General features: G+C 43.5%; 3 protein-coding genes and 1 long non-coding RNA gene across 6 annotated transcripts; 1 reads left to right on the top strand and 3 right to left on the bottom strand.

The window, feature by feature from the left end:
- Nucleotides 1-68: 68 nt before the first annotated feature.
- Nucleotides 69-1,199, bottom strand: EndoG (Endonuclease G). Of its 2 annotated transcripts, XM_070209932.1 has the most exons (2): nucleotides 913-1,055; nucleotides 69-848 (listed from the first exon to the last, which is right to left on the bottom strand). In XM_070209932.1, exon 2 carries the CDS (start codon nucleotides 634-636, stop codon nucleotides 169-171), a length of 468 nt encoding a protein of 155 aa, XP_070066033.1. In that variant the 5' UTR covers nucleotides 637-848; nucleotides 913-1,055; the 3' UTR covers nucleotides 69-168. The 2 variants fall into 2 exon arrangements, with proteins under 2 accessions (XP_070066033.1, XP_002050919.1); XM_002050883.4 differs by having other exon boundaries at nucleotides 69-1,199.
- A 125-nt stretch (nucleotides 1,200-1,324) lies between these two features.
- LOC6626766 (uncharacterized) lies at nucleotides 1,325-13,106 on the bottom strand. Of its 2 annotated transcripts, XM_032436198.2 has the most exons (12): nucleotides 12,980-13,106; nucleotides 11,479-12,141; nucleotides 10,137-10,272; nucleotides 9,016-10,019; nucleotides 8,868-8,942; nucleotides 3,888-5,186; nucleotides 3,481-3,822; nucleotides 3,104-3,421; nucleotides 2,893-3,040; nucleotides 2,632-2,837; nucleotides 2,151-2,334; nucleotides 1,325-2,092 (listed from the first exon to the last, which is right to left on the bottom strand). In XM_032436198.2, exons 2-12 carry the CDS (start codon nucleotides 11,615-11,617, stop codon nucleotides 1,777-1,779), a joined length of 4,167 nt encoding a protein of 1,388 aa, XP_032292089.1. In that variant the 5' UTR covers nucleotides 11,618-12,141; nucleotides 12,980-13,106; the 3' UTR covers nucleotides 1,325-1,776. The 2 variants fall into 2 exon arrangements, with proteins under 2 accessions (XP_032292089.1, XP_032292090.1); XM_032436199.2 differs by lacking the exons at nucleotides 8,868-8,942; nucleotides 9,016-10,019; nucleotides 10,137-10,272; nucleotides 11,479-12,141; nucleotides 12,980-13,106 and adding an exon at nucleotides 5,674-6,179 and having other exon boundaries at nucleotides 1,330-2,092.
- Nucleotides 13,107-18,510: 5,404 nt separating this feature from the next.
- On the top strand, nucleotides 18,511-20,903 carry LOC6626768 (uncharacterized). The gene is made up of 3 exons (XM_002050886.4): nucleotides 18,511-18,662; nucleotides 19,720-19,781; nucleotides 20,524-20,903. Exons 1-3 carry the CDS (start codon nucleotides 18,642-18,644, stop codon nucleotides 20,768-20,770), a joined length of 330 nt encoding a protein of 109 aa, XP_002050922.1. The 5' UTR covers nucleotides 18,511-18,641; the 3' UTR covers nucleotides 20,771-20,903.
- On the bottom strand, nucleotides 20,664-22,045 carry LOC138911400 (uncharacterized). Its single transcript, XR_011416994.1, has 2 exons — nucleotides 21,625-22,045; nucleotides 20,664-21,223 (listed from the first exon to the last, which is right to left on the bottom strand). It is a non-coding gene; the product is annotated as an uncharacterized lncRNA (long non-coding RNA).
- Between the last annotated feature and the right edge of the window lie 250 nt (nucleotides 22,046-22,295).

The raw sequence follows: 22,295 nt of genomic DNA, 5'->3' as shown, positions 1-22,295 counted from the left end.
ATCAATTGTGTATTCGTCGCGCGGCATAATTCAATTTTTTTAAATATAAGAGCTGCCATACATCAGCATTTATATTTGTACTTTATTCTGTATTGTTTACTTTTATTAATGAACACAATCCAAAACAACTAAAATACAATTTACTTAACATTCAAGAAAACTAGGGATTTAAACCTTTTTTCCATTAATGCTCGCCAGCTGTTTCCGGTTGAGCTGATCGAAGAATAGCAAGCCTGCTGCTCGCTCCACTGTCTCGGGCGGCACTTGGAACACCTGCAGCGGGGTATCGTTGCTAATCACCTGGTTGGGCATCACATATGCCTCCATGTGCAGCCTCTGGTCCGCCGCCTCACCCACAATCACCTTGTAAAAGTGCGTGGGCACGGCGACCGTATTGGCACCGATCACCTCGTATTTGATATATGTCTTGCCGTCGTTCTCCTTGTGCGGCAGGTATAGCGGGCCCGTGCAAACGTAGACATTCCTGTAGATGTTGGTCAGTTTGCGCACATGAATCTCAAGATTGTTCCAGGCATCACGATTGAAGCCCTGGCCCACTTGTGGCGCCATGTTGGACAGCAGAAACGTGTCGTCGCAATGCTTCTGATGCAGTCGATGGTTGGCCGCTGCCGCCATGTGGCCACGATCGTAGCCGGAGCGCCGGTAGTCGGTGTTTTGCGCGCGAAAATATGGATGAATGCTCTCATCCGGCCTAAAGTCACATTTGGCGCGGTCCACTTGGTCGTTCTTGGCCACAGATTCCGCAGTCAGATGCTCGAACACCCAGTGGGGTACACGATTGCGTCTGTCATAGGAGAGCACATAGTCCGAGTGGGAGCGGACATTATCTAGGCCGGGAAAACCATACTTCATGATCTGTGCTATGCGTGAGGGCTGGGCGGTCAGGTTTACCTCGTTTGCGGGCATCAGCGTGGCGGCGGAAACAGTTCCAAACACTGGAAGTCCAGGTAGACGTGGTAGTTTTCGGTGTTCATATTCATTGTTGCCGCTCTGATGGCGTTCTGTATATGAACCCAGATAGAAGGCGCCAAGGGCTGTGGCGCCGATTGCAAGGATGCTTTTTACTTTTAAGCGGCTCATTTTTTTCACTAAATATTGTCTTATTTATAATATTTACAAAAGATAAGCATGCCGTGTGGCTATTGCACAATTTCCCATTGTCAGCTGTTTGAAAGCCAGTGTGAACGTAGATGACAGCTTAAATAATACCAAAAAAATAACATGTGAAAATACCAAGTTTCTGGTATATTTTTATGGTAATTTAGCGCCTTATTAGTTTAACCGCGAAAAAGCAGCTAAGCAAGTTTTACAGTAATTTAAAGTGAACAATAAGAAAAATTAAAGTAGTTTTAATAGAATATCGATCGAATTTCAACCGCTCCGCAGTTAACTAGTTTTATTTATTAATACACATATATTTCTACATACATGTACATAAAGTACGTTTAAATTCAACTTAAATACATAAGTACAAGATTTATCGCCAGCACGAAACTGTGATTAACGTTATATGTAAAAAGAAAAATTAATAAGTTAATTGGTTTTTTACGACGGAAAATTGTATCCAATCTCATTGAAAATCACAACGACACATTTGCAACGTGTGCAGCAGACAAACCGGTGAGAATGCTTCTTTTTTTCGTCATTGTTAGAACTAAGTTGGAAGCAGGGGCGGGGGCAAGAACGGGACTTAGAACCTATTGGAAAATCTGATTAATGGGAAACTACTTAATAAGCTGTCGCGTGCTGCCGCCGCTAGCACGTCTCCTTGTTGCAATCGACGAAATTACTAAACTCGGTGGCATTTGGCGGCCCCTCGCTATACAGATAGGTGACGGGCCAGAGCCGGGCGGCCGCAAAATCGCTGAGACTCTGCAGGCCGCCGGGCCGCGGCGGATGCTGTGTGTATTCACTGCTCGCCGCTGTCGCCTGCTGATGATGCTTCGGTTTTTGTTTGCCGCCGCTGGGCAGGCCTAGGTTCGAGTGGGTGCTTGGCTTGGTGCTGTTGCTGCCGGGATAGTAACGATCGCTGCACTTGCGCCACTGATCCGCCTCGTCGCCCACAAAGCACCTGGTCGGATTCAGAAATGTTAGTTTGGGCACTCGCTCAAAAATGCATGCACACTTACCAGGGATAGTCGAAGCCGCGACTGTAGCCACAGGGATGATCCGTTTTGCAGCAATAGTCCCAGGAGCCAATTTCGGAGCCATCCGTTTCGCAGGAATAGAAGCCAGTTATGAGATTCTTCTCGCAGGGACTACTGCGTCGACAGGGCTTGCCGGAGACCGTATAGTGGCGCCAGGCAACGTCGCCTTCCGAATAAAAAGTTAGTTAAGGATGGGAAACCCTTTCGTGCATGCGCAACACTTAGTTAGTATTAGGGTGGGGGAATACTTGGATTCGTCTTGGTTATGGGGGTACATGGGCACTACTGTACAGGTAGACGTTATTTGTATATACATTCTGCGCCGTATTACAAACTAATTCTATTATATATATATATATATATAACTAATGCTACTATTTGGGTTATACACATATTTGGATTGGTCAACCGCTGGTTATTTACACAATGATGGACGTGCAACAGGTTAAGATAGTCAGTTTACCCGGTTCCCGGAATATGTCCATGCGTCTATCGTTATTAACACGCGATCCGCCAATTGTGTTGACCTTGTCGCGGCATGTCCAATCGAATGGATTCCAGGCGAATAGCCAGTAATCGCGCTCCTTGGTGTGCGTATAGTGCACATCCAGTTTGAGCTCGGTCTGATCCAGATCGGACATTTCGCAATTGAAGGAACTAGCCTGGGCGCTGCAGTTTAAATGCTTAGTGGTTTGAGAGGTTGGTTCAAAAGCGACGAACTTACCCGTAGCTAAAGGCGTAGCATTTGAAGGGCGTCGTTTCCCGGAAGCGTATGCATTCCTTTTTGCAGGCCATTTCCGAGGGCACGGAGATGACCTTCTTGATAGCCGGGGGTAACAGGCGCGCCGGCGAGCCATAGCCCAGATAGCACACTGAAAAGAAAAAGAAAATCTTGTTAGATCTGATGGGAAAGCTTCTCGAGCTGGTCTACGCACGTTTCTTGTGCTTCTCATCCATAATGGGCTGTATTTCACAGCCATGACCATAGCTGGCGCGCTCGAAGATATCAAAGGCAGCATCCAGAATCAGATGCCGTTCCTTGTCCATATCCCGGACCGGCCAATCGCTCAGCTGACAGTTGTCAATGACGCCCGCATGCCTCTGCTGGCCATAGCGAAAGGCGAAGGCGCGACACGTGAACTTGGTCGAGCGGATGCACTCCATTTCGCACTCGCCAACAGAGCGCACAGTTAGCGAATCCCGCACAATGGATTTGAAAAAGCGCGTCGCATCGATGGCGCGGAAGAAGCATTCTGTAAACGACAACAAAGGGTTGGAGCAATAGTTTCAACAGCTGCCCGCCCATACTCACGTGCATTGCGCGGATCGGAGAGCGCAGTGCTGGGTCCATCGCTGCGCCGTGGCGGCGGCGACGGCGACCTGCACACGTCCATATCATCCGCCATGGAATAGATATCATAATCCCGATCCGGCTCTATGTCCACATAATAGTCCAGCATATTGACGGGCCTGTCGCAGAGCATGCAATTATCGCGGCCCGCCTGGTTGTACCTATAGCTGAACGTGTGGCATATGAAGCTCGGTCGCTGATCGGAGCACAAACGCTCGCATTCCGTCAGTGTGGGCACATTGAAGGCATGCTTCACGGCGGTCTTGTGCAGCCGAAAGCCTTCGCTGGTCTTAGCGGAACATTCTAAACGGAGGGACAGAAATTTAGTATTGTGCAACTGTAGCTTCTGCTCCGTCTCAATTACTTACCATCTGGTCCGGGTCGTCTGGTCCACTGTTGTCTGTAGTCGTTGCGCAAGCGTGGATAGTCCTGGTCATAGCTGGAGCCGGGATAACGCAGCACCGCATTCGACTCACGTGGTGGCTCTCGGTGGTGCGTTGAGCCCAGCTCAAAATAGTTAAAATCGTGCTGATCCTTGCGACGCTGCGATTCATAGAAGCTGTGCTTGCTATTTCCGCCGCCATAGTTGCCCAATTGCTCCTCCGCGCCAATCAAGTAGGGCACAAATTTGCTGGGTTTCTTATAGGACACACTAGCGGGTCCCGGGCCAGAGCCGGGACCATCGCGATCCAGGTAGTTGTGGGCAAGACCTGTGGCTGGTGGACCGGCGGGCGCCGGCCGACTAGGCTCATGTGGGCGATATGGCGAATAGTCGTGGCCAGGACGATACGAAGGCCTGTACTTGTCGATGCGATCCGTTTCAGGACGCGGCGGCCTGTACGCCGAGCTGTCATAGCCCGAGCTGCTGGGCAGCGTTTCCCAGCGATCGGGCCTATAACGCGACGGCGGCTCGGGACGCGCATAATCATGCCGATCAATGTAATCGGGTCGCGAATGATCGCCAAAGCTGCTCGGCGGCGTGTGGCCGAAGTAGCCGGAGCCGGTGCCGCTGCCATGCGAGGAGAACTCATATGAGGAAGACGCCGAGCTGGATGAATGCGAGCTGTGATAGTCCGTGGAGAAGGGTCGATGCTCGTAGGAACTGCTCGATGGTCCCGACGGACCGCGATAATGATCCACAGCCGTGCTGCTGTGTGGCGGCGGTGGACGATAATGATCACGATCACGATCACGATCCCGATCACGTTCACGATCCCGATCACGTTCCCGATCGCCGCCATAGCCGCCGCCGCCGCCGCTGCTGCTGGGTCCGGGTGGATAGCTGCCGCCGCCGCTGCTGCTGGGCTTGAAGTAAATAGGATTGCTGCTGATGGGCCCCTTGGAGCAGTCCTGGCAGGCGCTGCGTCGACAGCTGCTGGGCGCATTGCGATCCCGCTCATAATAATCATAGTCCGGATGCCGCAGCATGTTCGAATCGCGTCGATTGGCGCTAGAATACAGATCCATTTGGGACAGCGGCAACTCAATCAGCTCACAATCGCCCTGGCCATGTCCGGACGGATCCAGGCGATAGTTAAAGCCCTCGCACATGAAGCGCTTCTCGTGGCCGCATTCGCGCATACAATCCTCTACACGCTCGCAGGATATGGAGCGACGCACCCAATGCGGCGCTATACGCTTGCCGGCCAGCACACGCCGGAAGCAGGCTGCAACAAGGAGAAGATGTGAAGATGCAGCAAAACAAGTGAAGCAATCGACGCCGGCGTCGCCTCCGCCCAAAGCAAACAAAAAAAAAAAAAAAATACAAAAACGACCTGCTCATAAGCTGTAAAAGCTGAAGTCAGTGAAGCGCGGCGCCAGCAGAACCCCCAAGATCGGCTGCTTCATGTTGCTACATGTTTTTCTTATAGTTTTTCTTTTTCATTACTTGTTGTTTTTTTTTTTTGCTGCTGCTGCCATCACATCCGCTGCTGCTGCTAAATTATGTTCGAGTCATGTTTTTGCGACATGCCCCGCAACCCGCTTCCCCCCTGGCTGGCACAAGGCCTTTTGCTCAGATAATCTCTGGAAAATTGGGCTTGAGTGGCAGTTCTTTTGCTATGAAAAATTATGCAAATTACTTTAAATACGCACCAAACGCGTCTTCTGGGCCAGTGCATTGACCGAGTTGATGCCCGTTCACGCCACCCTTACCTTTGGCATCCTCCACAATGATAATTGTGCTGCTTATGTCGCTGCCGCCGCCACCGCTGCTGTGTCGCGTAGGACTCACAAATTTGGCGCTGCCGCCGCAGTTGCCCCAAAGCAGCAACAGCAGCCAAAGCAGCCACAGCAGCGGCTCGTCGACTGTTTGGAAACGCATTGGAACGCGCTCAGCGAAGCACTAAATACACAGATATCAAATTTTTATATAATCCAGCTGGGCTTTTAATTCTATTATTATTTTCATTTATTTGATGTGCTCACTGATTACGTAAGCGCGGGTTTTATTTTTATATTATTTAAATTCTTTTTATCGCATTTGAATGTCAATTGCGTGAAAACGCAGGCGCAGCAGCCATTTAATAGCCCGCACACACACACACACACACAGACGCGCAGTCACACACACAAGCACAAACACACCCAACAGGATATACGTAAACGCGTCTATTTCCGGCGGCGAGTTGCGACGCGCTGCGTTGGCGTTTCTAATGGCGACTGAGCGGCTGCTGTGGTCAAGCTTGCGGTTTTATACACGGTATTAGAAAAACGCCCGCGCGCGTTTTTCACAGCACACAAATTTTGAGCTTTTCTGTGCTGGGAGCTTTTTATTTGTCTTCTTTTTTTTTTTTTTTGGTCTGCGATTTGTTCTCTGCCTCTCGCTTGTGTTGCTGATTATTATGATGATGCCAACGGGGCGTCGTCGTCTTTGCGAGCCTTGAGACACGCTTTTAATGAGTACTTTTCGGGGCTGCAGATTGCTTATCTTTGATTCAGATGAAAATACGAGGGCAATTGGCTAGTACCTTCTGGCCAACAGCAGCGTGTGGAGCAGTCAAGCATTAACCGACGTCACTCAAGGATGCCGCATGTGAATGCTGCTTGGAAAATTCAACGAAAATTTCGCGGAAATTTCGCTTTGAAAATGTCATAAACTATTTGACTATATTCGATCAAAAAAGTTCTCTAGGAAATTTAATGCAAATTAGCATCAATATATATATTGTTTTTAGCTCTGTAAATTTGAGCTACATTTGTTAAGGGAGCAGTATTAAATGCGAAGCAATATATTATTTCTTCAGTACAGGTACCTTGCAGTAGGGCATATTAGCCAGGGCTATCTAAAAAAGTTAAGTTGATATCTTGTAACTATATATTTGTAATAACAATAATGAAGTATAGTTTCTTACTAGAGTTTGCTGTCCAAATCTCTTTCAGCTCTAAGTTAACTTTCGTGTTCATATTCAGCAATCTCTTATTTAATACATTATCATTTATCTATCGTATCATACCCATTAGCTAAAACAAAGCCAAACTGCAAATCAAGTTATAGAGATACTTTTAGATAATATCTAGTAATATATGTCAACGATTATACCAATGTTTTGAAATCTAACAAAATCGTAAGTCAAGTTCGTTGCCTAAGTCTTTTGTTTTCCTTGGCAGCGCCTGCTGCCTGCTGCGTTCGCAAATAACCAGCCTCCGAACTTGCTAAAACTAGTACTTATTGATAAAGCCTCTATTAAATACAGTTCTGTATCGCAGTCAATATTTTTCAATTTTTAAATACAGCCTGTCGCGTTCGTTGCCTAAGTCTTTTACAACGCTGCACCGACATAAGACTAAATAGCCCATAACGTACTTATAACATGCATAATTCATATATATTATCAAGTTCGTTGCCCAAGTCTCGGCAATTACATCGATCATAACAGCTGCAAGTGCCAGTGCCGCCCCTTACAGATGCTGGCCCGCACAAAAAGCCAAAGCAAGCTGAGCGCATTTCCGTTTCTTAATCAATGTCACTGCTGTCATTTCAATGGTTGGCTTTTTGTGCACGAGGCTTTCGGCTCGTCTAACTGATTTGCATACAATGCAGCCTTTCGGGGCGCTTGTTCAAGTGCAGTTGCTCTTGCACAATTGCAGCCTAGTACAAAACATAACCAAAAAGAAGCTAAAATTGGCGTGCTACACTTCCGCTTCTAAGGCCCCCACACCCAAAAAAAAAAAAAAAAACAATCTACTTAATCGTATTACTTGTTTGCTTATCTGCGGCTATTGCAAAGAGATCTGTCCCACGCCTAATAAATTCAACTAACAAACGCGCACGCAGAGCCCAGCGATTTAATTACGTTGTCGGATCGCAACTAGCATTTGAACTTGGCTTATGTCACCCTCTGGATATTTAGCTGAAAGTTCATGTACATGTGGTGTCCGTCACAGTCGAGAAAACCAAAAGGAAGTCGAGTCTAAAATCAAAATATAAATGACTCTTTGATGAGTCGCCAGCACAATTTTAGAATTGTCATAAATCTTGTGCACTTGACAACCCATTCAAAATAAATAAACGCGTCTGACATCATATGTGTACAAGAAGTTTGCGGGTACTCTATGCCCAAGCAGTAGCCATTTTCCGTCTAGCAACTGAGGGTGAACTCAAGTAAAGGTTTATTTGGTGGTTCGAACTGTTGCTGTTGCTTTCCGCTGGAAGCTTAACAGGGCGCTTTGCATATATTGGGAACTAAAGGAATAAATTGTGGTTTACGTTTTCTCAGGGTTTCAATATGGCATAAATAGAATCATAAACTGAGCTTAAATGTAGCTTTGTAGCTTATGTCAGCCGCTTAGGCATGCATCAAATATTGCATTGTGTTTTTATAATACCTTGTAACTTCTATATGTAGACCCAACCTCATCGATAACCCACTTTTTTTGACATTTGTTGCCATTTTTCAAAAACTCTGGCCGACATTTTCGCATACCACATGCGAGTTTTGGTCATTTGTTTTGTGAGCTTTTCGGATTATTTAGTATGGAAATGCTTTTTGGGCACACATGCAGCGTCTGTCCACAGTCCTCTGTCCACCCACTCGACGAGAGATTGCGCTTTATGCTAGTCTAATGGGTTTTTAGTTTTGTTACGCAAATAAAAGCCAGCCCGAAATGTGGGTCAACTGTCGCCGCCGCCTCCTCCTCCCTGCGCCCGTACGTAATGAGTTTTAATTGTGCGCAATGTTAATTCTAGGTAGTTTTTTTTTTTTTTAGTTTTTGTTACAATCGAAACCAAAAATAATAAAAGCAACCGCTTCCAAAACCTCCTCCTCCCACTGTCTGTTAGCTGGGCGCGAATCCAAATTAGTTGGGACCATGTTAAGATGTTTTATTGTACAGATTTATCCACTTACCATTCATTTCATCCATGGGATAACGATCCCGATCTCTGTCACCAGGCATGGGCATAGGCATGGGCATGGGTGGCTCTGGAAAGTAAAAACACGAGATTAAATTGAAACTTACATTTTTATAGTTAAGATATATTAGTTGGGCTCTTACTTTTGTTGCCGTGCACATAATCCTCGGGATTAAAGTAGGTGGCTATGGTCTTGTCATCATCATAGTAACCATCTGGTCGCATCGCGCTGCCGTTGCGACGCATATACTCATCCCTAGGCGGTAGAGGGGATGGTGGTCTGTCGTAGGGAGGCGGGCGCGCCGAAGAGCCCGGTCCAGGTCCATAGCCGCTATCGTGAGCTGTATGCGGCGGTGGATCGGGTCGATTGGTATAGTCTGGGCGTGGCTCACCAGGTCCATCATAAGTAGACGTGGGCCGTGGTCCGTAGCCAGGTGAGGTGGAGCTGTCAAAGGGGCGCGCCGGCGAAGGTTGTGGATAATCGGGTCGTTCGCTGCCGTAATCCGGCCTGGGCGCATAGCTGGGACGCTCGCCCGACGCGGGACGTAAAGTTGTGGGCGCATAGCGCTCCGGTGTGCCATAGCTATAGCCATTGCCATAGCCCAGTCCAAAGATGGGACGTGGCGGGCCATGCGGCGTGGGACGTATGCTCTCCTCATCCAGTGGGCCATAGGAGGGCCGGTAACGCTCGTCCACCTCAGGCACATTGGCCGCATAGCCGCCGGGTATATATACCTCCTCATTGGGCGCCGGATAGTTGTGCTCATAGAGCGTCGGATATTTGTACAGGGGATAAATCTCGTGGGAGAAGTACAAGCGATCCCCGACTCCGGGCGGCGTGGGCACCGGCTGTGGCGCCTCGGGTTGGTTGGTGTGCGGCGTGGGATTCACAACCAACACCGGAGTATTGCCCACATCCAGCGGTCGATTGGGCAGATTCACGGGCGTTACGCCCGTGCTGATGGGACTCGGTGCGCCAATTGAATTGTCGCTCAAATCAAAGCAATTTGTTTTGCGCGCATACAGATCAAAGTCGGGATCGAAGATGACGCCACCCGGGCGCCCGCTGCTGCCGCCACCGCCGCCTCCTCCTCCGCCATACTGCTCCGATGACAACTGACATGTGCCGTTTCCGCGTCGATGCACACTGCAACAGAAAAAGCAAAATAAGAAGTGGAAACGTTTTATTTTGCAACATTGAGTAATCGCAATTGCAAATGTCCAACGCCTCCTCCTCCTCCTTCGCCTGCTCGCCAGCACTCACCCGAACGAGATGGCCTGACACTTCTCGCCCGCCTGCAGGCACTTCTCCTTGCACATCTTCAGCGAGTTGGTGTCTTCGGTGCGGAAGGTCTTCTCAAATGGCAGCATTGCCTCCAAAGCGATCCGCTCGAAGCAGTCTGCGCGGTGAAAAAGAAAAAACAAGCAAATGCTTAAAAATACAATATCTTGGCAAATTGGCCAATTGCAATTGGCCAAAAGAAAAGTGCAAGAAAAAGTACAACGCTTGAGTAATGCAGCCGCTCTCCCCCCTCCCTGCGCACCCCTTGCAACTCCATCACTGGCAGCTTCCGACTCCGAATTCCATTTGCAATGATCTCATCGTGTGGTCAACACTTGCACTTTCAAGGCCATTCGCAGCATTTTTGCTCCACTGTACGGTAGGTTAGTTTTATGGCCCTCCCCCCACACACGCACACACACACACAATTGTGTCCACGTTTCAGCTTTGTTCTTTATTCAAATTTGTACATTTTATTGGGCTTGCGTGCCGTGCGGACGCAGTTGACTGCCATTAGCCCCATGTGTGGCCCATAGAACTCTCGACTCCAGCCCCAACACTTGCCACAAACCAGGCCCCATGAATAATTCAAAAAGGTCAAATGGGACAAGCACAAAATTAATCAGTTGCCCTCTGCAGGTTGTGTCTATGCTGCATGATGGACTTTATGATCTATTCTACGTAATATGCACTAAAATTATTTGGCGAAAAGTATTTGAGGGAATATCTTTACCTAGATTACGTAGGCAATTAGCCTAGAAATTCTGTTTATGAAGTAAAGTTAGGACATTTATTTTGGGTTTTGAGAGAACGGAAGATGGATCAGGATCCACAATCGAACAATTATGATACAAGTGAACCGTGGTCCCATTTATACATTTGACTGAAACTCTTGGAGTTCCTAGCATAGGTATCCTTCCATAAGCAGAAGAAGCTTGCAGAGAATCTTAATAATAGATATGGAAAGTAAAGAACATTGATAAATATAATTTCGTACTCTTAACTGGATTATTTCTTCAGTAGAACAATCACTTTTCAGCCATGTGTCTGCAAGGGTGTTCAATCTTCGGCTTGCCAAAGATCGAGCTGTTAATATTATTAATAAATTGCACTAGCAACAATAGATATTGCGGTTGTATCTCTATAATGTCCCACTTTTAAAAGCCCAAAATACGTCAAGCTTAATGCTAACTAGAATCTGGTGTTTGTGCTCTCCACATAACAGTTGATTATAATAAGATCATAAAACCCAATCAGAATCGCGCTTATGAGTTAATTGTTTTGCTTTGTGGTTTCTCTCATCATCTCGACATCGAACGCTTACCATTTCGCGCTGAGACCAGCTGATTATCCACAGTGAGCGCTGCTGCCAGATTCGCGAGCAGCAGCTGCAGCGGCAGCAGCAGCAGCAGGCAGAGCAGCGAGCAGCGCTGCCTGAGCGGGGCTTTGAGCAACTGCCGCATTTGCCCGGTTTCTTAGCTTAGCTTGGGCTCTCGTGTATTTTCACTTGTGAGTGGCAACAATAATTTCCCTTTTTTACACAACTTTTTCGCCTTATTTTATGTTATTATTTTTTTTTTTTGTCACTTGTTCACTTGTTCACTTCCTTTGGCATTATTGTGGGGAGTTCGAGTGGACTGTTTGGATCGACGGGAGCTTGGGAACTGAAAGACAGCGGCAAGCGCGAACGGCGTAGAAACCTTCTGTTTCTGCTTTGGCTTCTGTTTCTTTTTAAGCTCTTTCTTTCTTATCGTTTGTTGTTGTTGTTGTTGTTGTCTCCTTTCTTTCTGTTACGTTCGCGTGCCAGTGGGCATCATTTCTTTGAGCATAACTGCTTCAGTTTGTGGCTTTCGCGTTACGTTTCGCTACTTTTCACATTCTTTTCACCGTTAATTATATTGCCAAAATATGCAGATCGTTAAAGATGAGATGTGGGAGAGCGCATATTTATGGGTTCGAATCCAAAAGCGACGGCAGCAACGAAATTCTGAAATGTTTCAGTTCGGCAAAAATAAGTTCAACAATTCTCGGAGCAAGCGTGTCATTAACCTGGCCAAAAAAAAAATCACTCTGTTGGCTTCCTTGATGACGCCATAAGTTCTATTGCCTGTTCTGGAGCCTATGACCTTTTGGCCCAAGTTTTTGGCCACTTGGTAATTAACATTTTGTTTGTTTCTTGATTTTTTTTTTTTTTTTTGAATGACAAAGTGCTCAGCAATGCGTAAATACAATTGGCATCATTGCCGTCGCACTTGGCCAAATGTGAAGCCAAAAAAAAAAAAAAAAAAAAAAATATCAAAAATTATTAAACAAAACAAAAATTTAAAACAAAACAGCTTTAAGCCGCGCAAAACCTTTTAATTGTTGCCCAAAGCGAGCGATAGAGAGGAAACGAAGCAACAAAAATACCGGCAATTAATTTATTATGACAGCTTGAGAAAAATATATAAACCCAAATTATGAATGATTAATTGAAAAGCTGCTCAGAATATATTTAAAAAAATCAATGTGTATAATGTTTATAAAAAGAAATCTTTTTATTTTTTTTTTGCGCCAAATTTCACTCAGGTGTTAAGTATACGGCTTCTGGGCCAACATCTCAACGCCTTTCCGGCCGAATTATGCTGAGAATTGTAACGGTAAATTTGATTGTCAAGCTTCCGTTGCGCTTTGACATTTTGGCAAACGGTTAATGACAAGAAAGCTCGCACATCACACACACACACACGCACAACTGCAGCGCAATTTCAATTAACTTGATTTGATTTCAAGTATTTTTTTTTTTGTAATTCTTTTCTTTCTTTTTTTGCGTTTATTTTAATTACATTTTTTTTCAATTTGTTATTTGTTTTCTTCTATTTTTGTTTGCCGCTTTCGTTTCTCGTTTTATATTTGTTTTTTTTTTTTTTTTTGTTACGCTGCGACTCGAACTCAAACGCCGATCCGCACTCGCTAAACAATTGAAACTGAATAAAAATTCTGATTTAGTTGTATTCGAAACTCATCGGATGAGCAGAAAGCAGCGCTGCCCGCAGCGGCAGCAGCAGCGACAGCGACGCCGGCAGCAGCAACATCAAATAAAAGCATCGCACTCTTTTGTTGTTGTTGTTTTTGTTGTTGTTGTTGTTGTTGCTGGCTGGCATTTACGGCGTTTAGATTTGAACTCAGTTAGGCGCAGGCAGCTTAAGGCAACAGCAGCTGAAGTTTGGCTCTGGAGTTCATCATTATGATCATCATTAGCAATTGCTGGCAGCTGAGCTTGGAGGCAACGTCGTCGTCGTCTTCATCGTCGCCTTCTTTCGCCAGCCACCATTTCCTCTAATAGCTGCGCATGACTCACAGAAAATTGTTTCAATATGAAATTGTAGCAAGCAATTTGTGTGCTTGTGGCAAGCCGCATTTTGTATGCCCTATAAAATTGAGCTGAACTTTCAATTTAAATGAAGTGTGCCCTAAGTAAATGTTAGTTTGTCTAAATAGGACGAAGCTTTCTGTAAGTCTATAAAGTTAAACTGAGCTTTTCAATAAAGTATAGTTTGACTAAAATAAATGCTTCATAAACTGAGCTTTTGAATTAAGTTTTTGAATACGTAAATATAAACTTTTTACAAGCAATGCTTTCTAAGCTAACAAAAATCTAAAAACTTTAAAGCTTAAGGCTGTTTTTGATAAATCAAGGAATTTGCGTGTTGCAAGCTGGATTTTGTGTAAAGACTGAGCTTTAAAATGAAATATGGCATAATTTAAGTATAGGTTGTCTGAAACCATACCTTGGAGATTTTTAGAGCTAGACTCTTAAAATTTGGTATGTAGTTTTCTCATTTGTTATATGAGGATTACAAAAAATCCGAATGCTTATAACTGCATATTATTCTTGGGCTTAGGGTGTTTCCTAGTCAGAAAACGAAAACAAATTGTGATTAAGCTTAAATGCCTCAACTGGAAAGTGTATGCAGAGGCGTGTTTATTTGTGTGCGCGCAATTAGAGGCAAGTGCTAGACGTCTGTTGCTGTAGAATTAGAATTAGTAGAGCAGTTGAATTAGAACCAACTACAGAATTGGAAAGAGCCAGAACTTCAAAGCACCAAAGAATGGCATAATAATTTCCTTAAACTAAGTTTACGCTTTGTTAGAGCGCACAATTCAAATTGAGTGAGGGCTCTGCTCGCCGGCCAATGCACCTAAAAAAAATGTTTTTCTGTGAAAAAATTGAAGAGTTTTAGGTTTTTCTGTAAACAGCTGAAGCGTTAATCGGTGCAAGTTTTCACTGCAATAACCAAAAGTGTTGTGCGCGCTGTGTGTGTGTGTGTGTGCGTCGTTTTTGGGGGGGTCTTATAATTGGCGAAACCTTTAACTGCCGACCTTGTCATGCTCGCTGACGTCGTCTAATTCAGGCCGGGGCTGTTCTTCATCAGCGCCTCGGCAGCGACTTTTCAGTCGACTCAGCTGCGCTGCCGGCAACGTTAAACGAGCGTGTCCAGCGGCAGGAGCAGCTGCCCCAGCTGCTGCCAAGATTCGCCGAATCTCAACTGAGCTCATTCTTAACAGCAATTTGCCTGGCCAAATAGGAATTCCTTAGAATACGCCCAGCTAGGTGCAGCCGCAACTCAAGGTTGCAGTTCGTGCCTCGAATTGCTGTCAGATTAGGCAAATTTGGCAGCAGCAACAAATGAAATATATGTATCAAATTTGCCATGGGAAAGATTGCACAATACGCATTTGATTTTTGTATTTTAATCTATTTGATTTGTATTTTTTGGGGGGCGCACTGCTCCACATTTGGCTGCGATATTTGCGTGTCAGTGCGGCCAAACTGTCGCCGCCTATCAAAAATCGCCTCAAAAAATCGCCTGAAAAAATCGCCTCAAAAATTCAATAGGTGCTCGGCGAATGGCGCACGCGCCGCGACTGCCAATTGCGCCAAGGCAACAACAAATATATCGATTCCACTTGGCATCACGTTTTGCAGCGTGAACAATTTCCATATGCAGCGCGTGTCTAATACAGATATTGGACGGCAGATATCTTGCGCTTGCATCGGGCCCAAGGAGCATGTAACACCCGTCGCAGCTAAAAAAAAAATATATAATAATAAAAATTTAAAACGTATTTTGAAATGGAAAACGCAGCGCTCCCATGCGCATCATCGATTGGGTAAACGCATAAATTGATCAGAGGTGATTGACAGTTGTGGGCGAGCAGGAAACGCCGCCCGATGACAACTTGTTGTGTGTGTGGGGGGTGAAATGGTTAAATTACGCAAAGGTTTTTGCTTCTTCTTCAGCGGTCAGTTCAGCAGATTTATAATTCTTGGGAATCAAGGGTTTGTTGGGGATATATTAATATGTTGCTAGCTATCCCGATTTTGTCTGTGGATAACGTATGCAAAGCATGGCCTTCAATCATTTTTGCCGGAACCTTTTTATCAAGATCTTTGTCTGTTGCATTCCGCAGAGCACCCTTTAGAGCAGACAACAGGGCATATGAGTGCAGACATGAGAAAAGAATGCCATATGGTTAATTGGGACGGATTCTCTGTGTCATCAGGGCAAAAAATATGTCAAATCTTAACCTTAAGAAGGTAGAAGTTTTGTTTTTCCTTTTTTCTTGTTGGCTATGCTAACCTGACCCAACCTAACCTAACATTTTTCAACCTAACCTAACATTATCCGACCTAACCCAACTTTTCCTAAATTGTTAAATCGCTTAGACTCTATACTTACATATTCACACACTTATGTATGTAGAACAAGTATCATTATAGATTTAGCTGATAGAAAAATATGATTGAATTGATTGCTTTACAATTGTTACTTAATTACCGAAACGGATTCTTAATGCCCAAAGAATTGGTTACAGTTTATGGGCTATTTGTTGCTGTTTGGCAAATCGGCACAAACTGGTTATTCACGTAACTGGCATTAGCTCAGTCGGCTTTTTGCTTATCATAAACGATTTGTGTATCATATTCAATTTGTGTTCAATCATGTCAACTTTATGTATGGGCCAGTCATATCCATAATGTTATCTCTAAGCAGCACTTGATCAAGTTTTATTTTTTGTTAAGGGGGGTGTTGTCATTAAGCCGCTGCTATAGAAATCGAATGTTCATGTTAAATTGACAGTCGGTGTTGGCAAACAGCTGTTTGTTGCAATGCGGCGCGCACATGCCCCACATTTCACAGAAATGTTGAAAGAAAAATTTAAACTCACCTAACAGGAAGTATTTGCATTCGCAATTTGGGATTCGCGCACTGAAAATGAAAGTTATAATCCGCATAGCCGTAGCAGTGGCAGCCACAGCCCACGGGGCACACACATATTATTATTGTTTTATGTAGCCTGCAGCTCCCGGTGTGGTACGCATTGGCTTCACTGGAATATTTATCAACACACAAATAACCATTATGCAATTACCCAAGACAAACGGGGCAATTTGCGGCAGCCCGGCCTGGCAACCATCCACATGCAACAAGCTGATTGCTGCAATGCAGCTGGGCCCTGTTTGAGGGGGTCGCCCTGCAGTCTATGGCCAAAACACACTGGCCTACATATACATGGCCACACAGACAGCAGCCCAATCAACGTTTAACAGCGTTCGGTTTATAGCAGTCCAATCAAAGATTAACAGCATATTTAACAGGAAGTCGTAACAGCAGCAGTAACAGAATGCTTGAGGGGGCTGCTTTGTGGTCTAAGACAAAAACCAACTAACCTACATATACAGTAGTACAACCACACACGCAGATTGTGCATCTTAATAACAGCAGCCCAATCAATGCTTTACAGTTCAGTTAACAGCAGCCGTAACAGAATGCAACAGCTGCTGTTATGTCAATTTGCCAACCCATAAATTGATCATCAAATGCCCATTAAATCGACTGCGTGTGATGCATTTGATGATTAGTTTTAAAAGGGTTCGAAACTGGTTAAGTAATTGCCCAAAAATGGTAATAAAAAGAAAAATAAAAAAATGCGTTTTATTGCAAATTTTTGGTGTTGCTTATGTTAAGCACACGAGCCGTACGTGCTCGTGATGCCCCTCTCTGCTTGACAGCGACAATTGTGACCCATTTACAGCGTTTAATTGACACGGACAGCAACAGCAACAGTTGCTGCAGCAGCAACAACAACAGCAACAGCTGCTGTTATGACCACATAACAGTCAAGGTCGTCTGCAAAGATGTCTTGGGCTTGATATGCTAGGGATAAGCTTGACAATTTTTTTTGGCTGCTTTTGTTGTTGTTGTCGCTGCTGCTGCCCTGACGTTCACTTTTATGGCCAGCCGAAGAAGGCAGTTATGCGATACATTCAATCGCAATATGCTTTATGTGCCAGTTGATCATTCATATGGAATAATTTCAGAAGAGGTTGCAAACAATGCGATTATGACATTAATATAATGTCATTAATATAACAACAAGCAAAGAATGCTGCCATCGGGTACAACCGACTGCCGAATCCTCCTGCACGCTTAAATATCGTGACAATTTTGATGAAGATATATTCATTTAACTTAATATTTATTTATGGTTCGATTCGTTGAACTCTTTCGTAGTCCTTATTTCAAATGTGATCAGTCTAACTATTAGGCTGCGATAAATATATCCCTTTGTTAAGGATAAAGGAGTATATTGTTTTCAAAACTGCAAGTTATTCTTAATCAGGATGAAGATATGACTAGATCTATTCTACGTCTGTTAAATTTCCTGAACGATTTCGAAGGCAATAAAAATATACTCGTTCTCGTTATTTTTTTCGTATTTTCCCTATCTCCCTTTACCATCTCCATAAAATCGATATTTAGCCACTTATTCCAAACATGAGCATCTTTTAAACGGGCACGCCCCACTCGAGCATTCCAGATACTTTATGAACGAGCTTAATAATTTGTATTGTGTGACACAAAGTGAACAGAGACAGACAACAAATTTTGCATTAAAACTTGCCGAGTCAAAGTTCGATTGTCTATGTCAGGTGGAGACAGCAACAGCAACAACAACTTCCACTTTTTTAATGTGACTTCATTTTGCAGTAGCAACTGATGCGTGGTTTGCTGCAGACAACAGGCAGCTGCCCCAAGTGTTGTTGTTGTTGTTATTGTAACTACTATATACTGTCTTAGCAATGGGTTAAGCAACAACAACAACAACAACAGGCAGACCTCTTGGTTAACCAACTCGTCAAACACTTAACAGTGCGCTGTTGTTGTAGCTACTGTTATTGTTGCTGCTGTTATTGTTGCTGCTGCTGTTGTTGTTGCTGCTGCGCGCATGCGTCACGTATGCTTTGATCGTCGCTGCTGTCGCTGCTGCTGCTGCTGCTGCTGCTGCTGCGGTCTGCTGTTGGCGCCTGCAATTGGGTATAAAACGGATGCGCCATTGGCCATTGGTTATCAGTCATTGGCAGACATTGGCAGTGCAGCGGGCATTATCAGCAGCAAAAGTCGAGTTTAAACGCGTTCGCAAATTAAAGAAAACCAAAATATGACCGCTTTAAGAGTAATCGTAAGTGTGCCCAGCTAAATCAAATAATATCAACAAGGACTCACGTGCAGTGTGCAAAAATAAGAAAAAACATAATGTTACATAATCGTGAGAAACAACAAAAAAATGGTACACGCTTACCAAATCTTATATAACACGACTTACATAAACATAAACCAAAGCCTTGCCTGACAACTGTCGGCATTAAGTGCTCAGGCTTAACAGGCCAAATTGATCTTAACTTAAACAAATATCGCACTTTATACGATTTCTTCGTTCGACATCCAAGTTTAACAGGCGCCAACATTTTTGTATTCAAACACATTTTCCATAGTTAGTTTGTAATTTTCATATTAATAGAAAGTATTTTGGTTAAATTGATTTGAACGGCTGTAAAGTTGCTCAAATGTTTTGTAATTTGGGCCCGTCGCCGTTGCCCTTGGAGTTGGCCATTGAGCTATTTACTCTAGTTCAGTTATTGATTTGGCCTTAATTGCAATTGCCAAAATTGTTTGCCATTTCAAATAAAGGTTATATGCAATATAAAACAAACTTGGCCAACTTTGGCGTAGTTACGTTTTATGTTAATACACCTTTGAATGTTAGATACCCTGTTAATACCCTGTACTCCGGTTTGAGGCAGTCTCATACGTGCGCTTCTGCCACAAAGAATTCTTCAAAGAATTATACCCAACTATTTCTTAGCCTTTTCAGCTAATTTTCTTAGGCTATTCAAGCTAGATTTCTCTATCTATAAGAGTAATAAATATTACTTAGAGATATTTTAGATATTTAAAAGCGTTCTATAGATTAGGCTGTATTTTATTTAGATTGAATAACTAATCCATTTCGGAATATAAACAAATGCGATAAATCAAAACAATAGAACTAGATGAATATTGACTAGAATCTTGTAAGCTGTGCGAAAAGTTTTTATATTAAATCAAATTAAATCACATTAATTTAGATGCAAGTACAAATAGAAAAACTAGCAAATTGATTTCCTATTAAAAATCAGTTTCTAGGTGTTAAAAGATTGTTTGATTTTTTTTTTTTTGTTTTTCAATTCTTTTCACAGGTCTTTGTTGCACTTTTCGCTGTGGCTTACTGCGCGCCCAGTCCCGGCTTCTTTGGCAAACAGTAAGTGAACCATAAACCATATACCATAAACCGTAAATAGTATATTTAATCCGACATATAAAACGTTTCCCGTGTTGTGCAACTAACATTGATTTTTTATGATTGGTTTTTGTATGGCTTTTTAAACGCCGACATTTAAGCGTCATGAATTATGGATTCAATTACGCTCGAAATGAAGCAATCAATATATATAGAGCTAGTAAAAAACTTGGGGCCCTAGAGTGGCCGTTGAATGGGTTCAGCTTGTTCGTGAATGAGCTGAACTGTTGCTGTACATCGTGCGATGTACAGACTCGATTGGCAGCCAGTGAACCCCGGTGACAACGCTTAGGAATTTCACAGGCGACGCTTGGCATTTAATTCATTATAATGCACACATAATTGCGTCGCTTAATTAACAATTCCGAGCATTGGTCTTGTCCGGCTCTCGGCGCTGGGGGGATCTCCTGTGCCAAGTGGCAATGCGGCGGGGTTCAAGCAACTGCCAAGACGACTGTTAAACAAGTCGAGCTGACTGAGTGCCAGTTATTTAGCTGATTAGCTAATAACATTGAATGCCAATTATTGTGTGTGGCTACCCCTTACCATCCTCTTACCCCCCTTTCCAACTGGGTGCAGCCAATCTCCTCCAGCCATATCATTAGCCCAGACATATATCACTTTCATTTGCTTTCCAATTGTTGCCTGTGTCTTGAACTTCTTGTTAAACGCCGCCCTCACCCTCTTCCCCCCCTTTTCCCAGTGAACACCACACAATTCATGTGCCCTATAAGGTGCACACGGTGCATCATCATCATGTCCAGAAGATCGCCGTGCCGGTGGTAAAACATGTGCCCGTCTACAAGGAGGTGCATGTGCCCGTCTACAAGGAGGTGCCCGTCCATCATGTCCATCACGAGGAGATAGTGCCGGTGCATGTGCACGAGGATCATCACGATTATCATCATGACTTCCACAAGGGCTGGAACTCGCTCTCCCATGGCTGGTAAAGCATCCAACACACACACACGCACACACACACCCACCCAACACAACATGTTTGCTTTGTAAATATCTGTACAATGTCTTAAGTTTAAACAAATATAAATGTCTGTAAATAAAAGTGAGATTTTTTGAGATTTATTATAATTTTTGACTGGGCAGCGTTTATTTTTTTTTTTTATGATATAAGTGTACCTGGTTTTAATTTGCAGTTGCACTTGACCTTGGCCACCGCTGGCCGCTTGATGTGGCCGCCGTTTTGCAAGAACGACTTTCACAAAAGCGGCTCGGGGTCAACCAGCAACAGCAGCGGGCAGCGGGCAGCCAGCAGCAGCCAGTTGATCACCTGTGAGGTCCGCTCCTTGTCCAAAGCGCGGAACTGGAACTTGGCTGCGTTGTAAGCTGATAGCTTCACTCTGGGCGTGGCACATTCTCGACGCATGACAAGGTTTTGGGTCAACCTATAATTAAATAAAATTACTTTTTTATATATATACTTATATATATATATTTTTTTTGACAATCGGCCATAATATTCTTTCCAAAAATAAATACTTTTTAAATGCTAGCGGAATTCAAGATTTTCTCAGACTGTCCAAAGAATTTCGTTATATTTTTGTAAATGTAATTCGAATCGTAGATTTTTATGATTGGTTCGAGTTTCAGGTTAAATGTTAATCGAATAAGTAACACGATTCGTAAATTCTATCGGAATTTAGATGTATTTAAACAGCTTTCAAAATGTTGTTGCATTTTTGTAACTGATTTCAATTGAATCGGTTCGTTGTCTCGGGGTTCAGCTTGATTAAATATATATAAAGATACTTGAAAGTGTTCAAATATATATATTTATAATTTCTACCGGAATTCGGGATTATATAAACAGCCTCCAGTCTGTCTGCTTCGGAGTTTAATACTGGCTTATTGCATTAAAAGGTAACCCACTGGGCGTGCCACATGACAACTTTGGGTTCAACTTTTCAAACGAGTATTTACTTGATTTAATGATTCAAACTAGAAACTTAGACTCTTTGCCACACGTGTCAACTAAGCCATAAATCAAGTTCGAATTCAGCTTATTATCTACTGAATAGGCAAAGAATCGAAACCGGAGACAATAAACAAATGCAGCGAATTATAGAAAAACTCAAGGAGCTCTGCAGGAGTTCTTGCAGAAGTTGTTTTCAGAATAATATACAAAAATACTAAACTAAATAAATGTAAATTGTGATGGTAATTAGAACAAATGAAAATCTCTACTCAAAACTTTGAAGTTAAAATTGAATTTGTAACTTTACATAGAATTAACAAGCAAATCTTTCATCCAATCTTCCATGAAAAACATACATTATTAACAAAGATCTTTCACCAATTTAGTTTTTAGAATATTAACAAAAATTCCTTACTAAATACTTTTAATTATGATGAAATCTAAAACACATTCAAATGTTTTTAATAATATACTTACAAATTCTTTGAAGTATGATAGAAGTTAGAATCCAATTAAAGTATATATCTGCAAATCCAGCCAAA

The sequence above is a fragment of the Drosophila virilis genome, chromosome 5 (genome assembly GCF_030788295.1).
Source record: "Drosophila virilis strain 15010-1051.87 chromosome 5, Dvir_AGI_RSII-ME, whole genome shotgun sequence".
Taxonomy (NCBI): Eukaryota; Metazoa; Arthropoda; class Insecta; order Diptera; family Drosophilidae; genus Drosophila; species Drosophila virilis.
The sequence above is the reverse complement of the archived record's forward strand: the minus strand, read 5'-3'. Positions and strand labels throughout refer to the sequence as shown.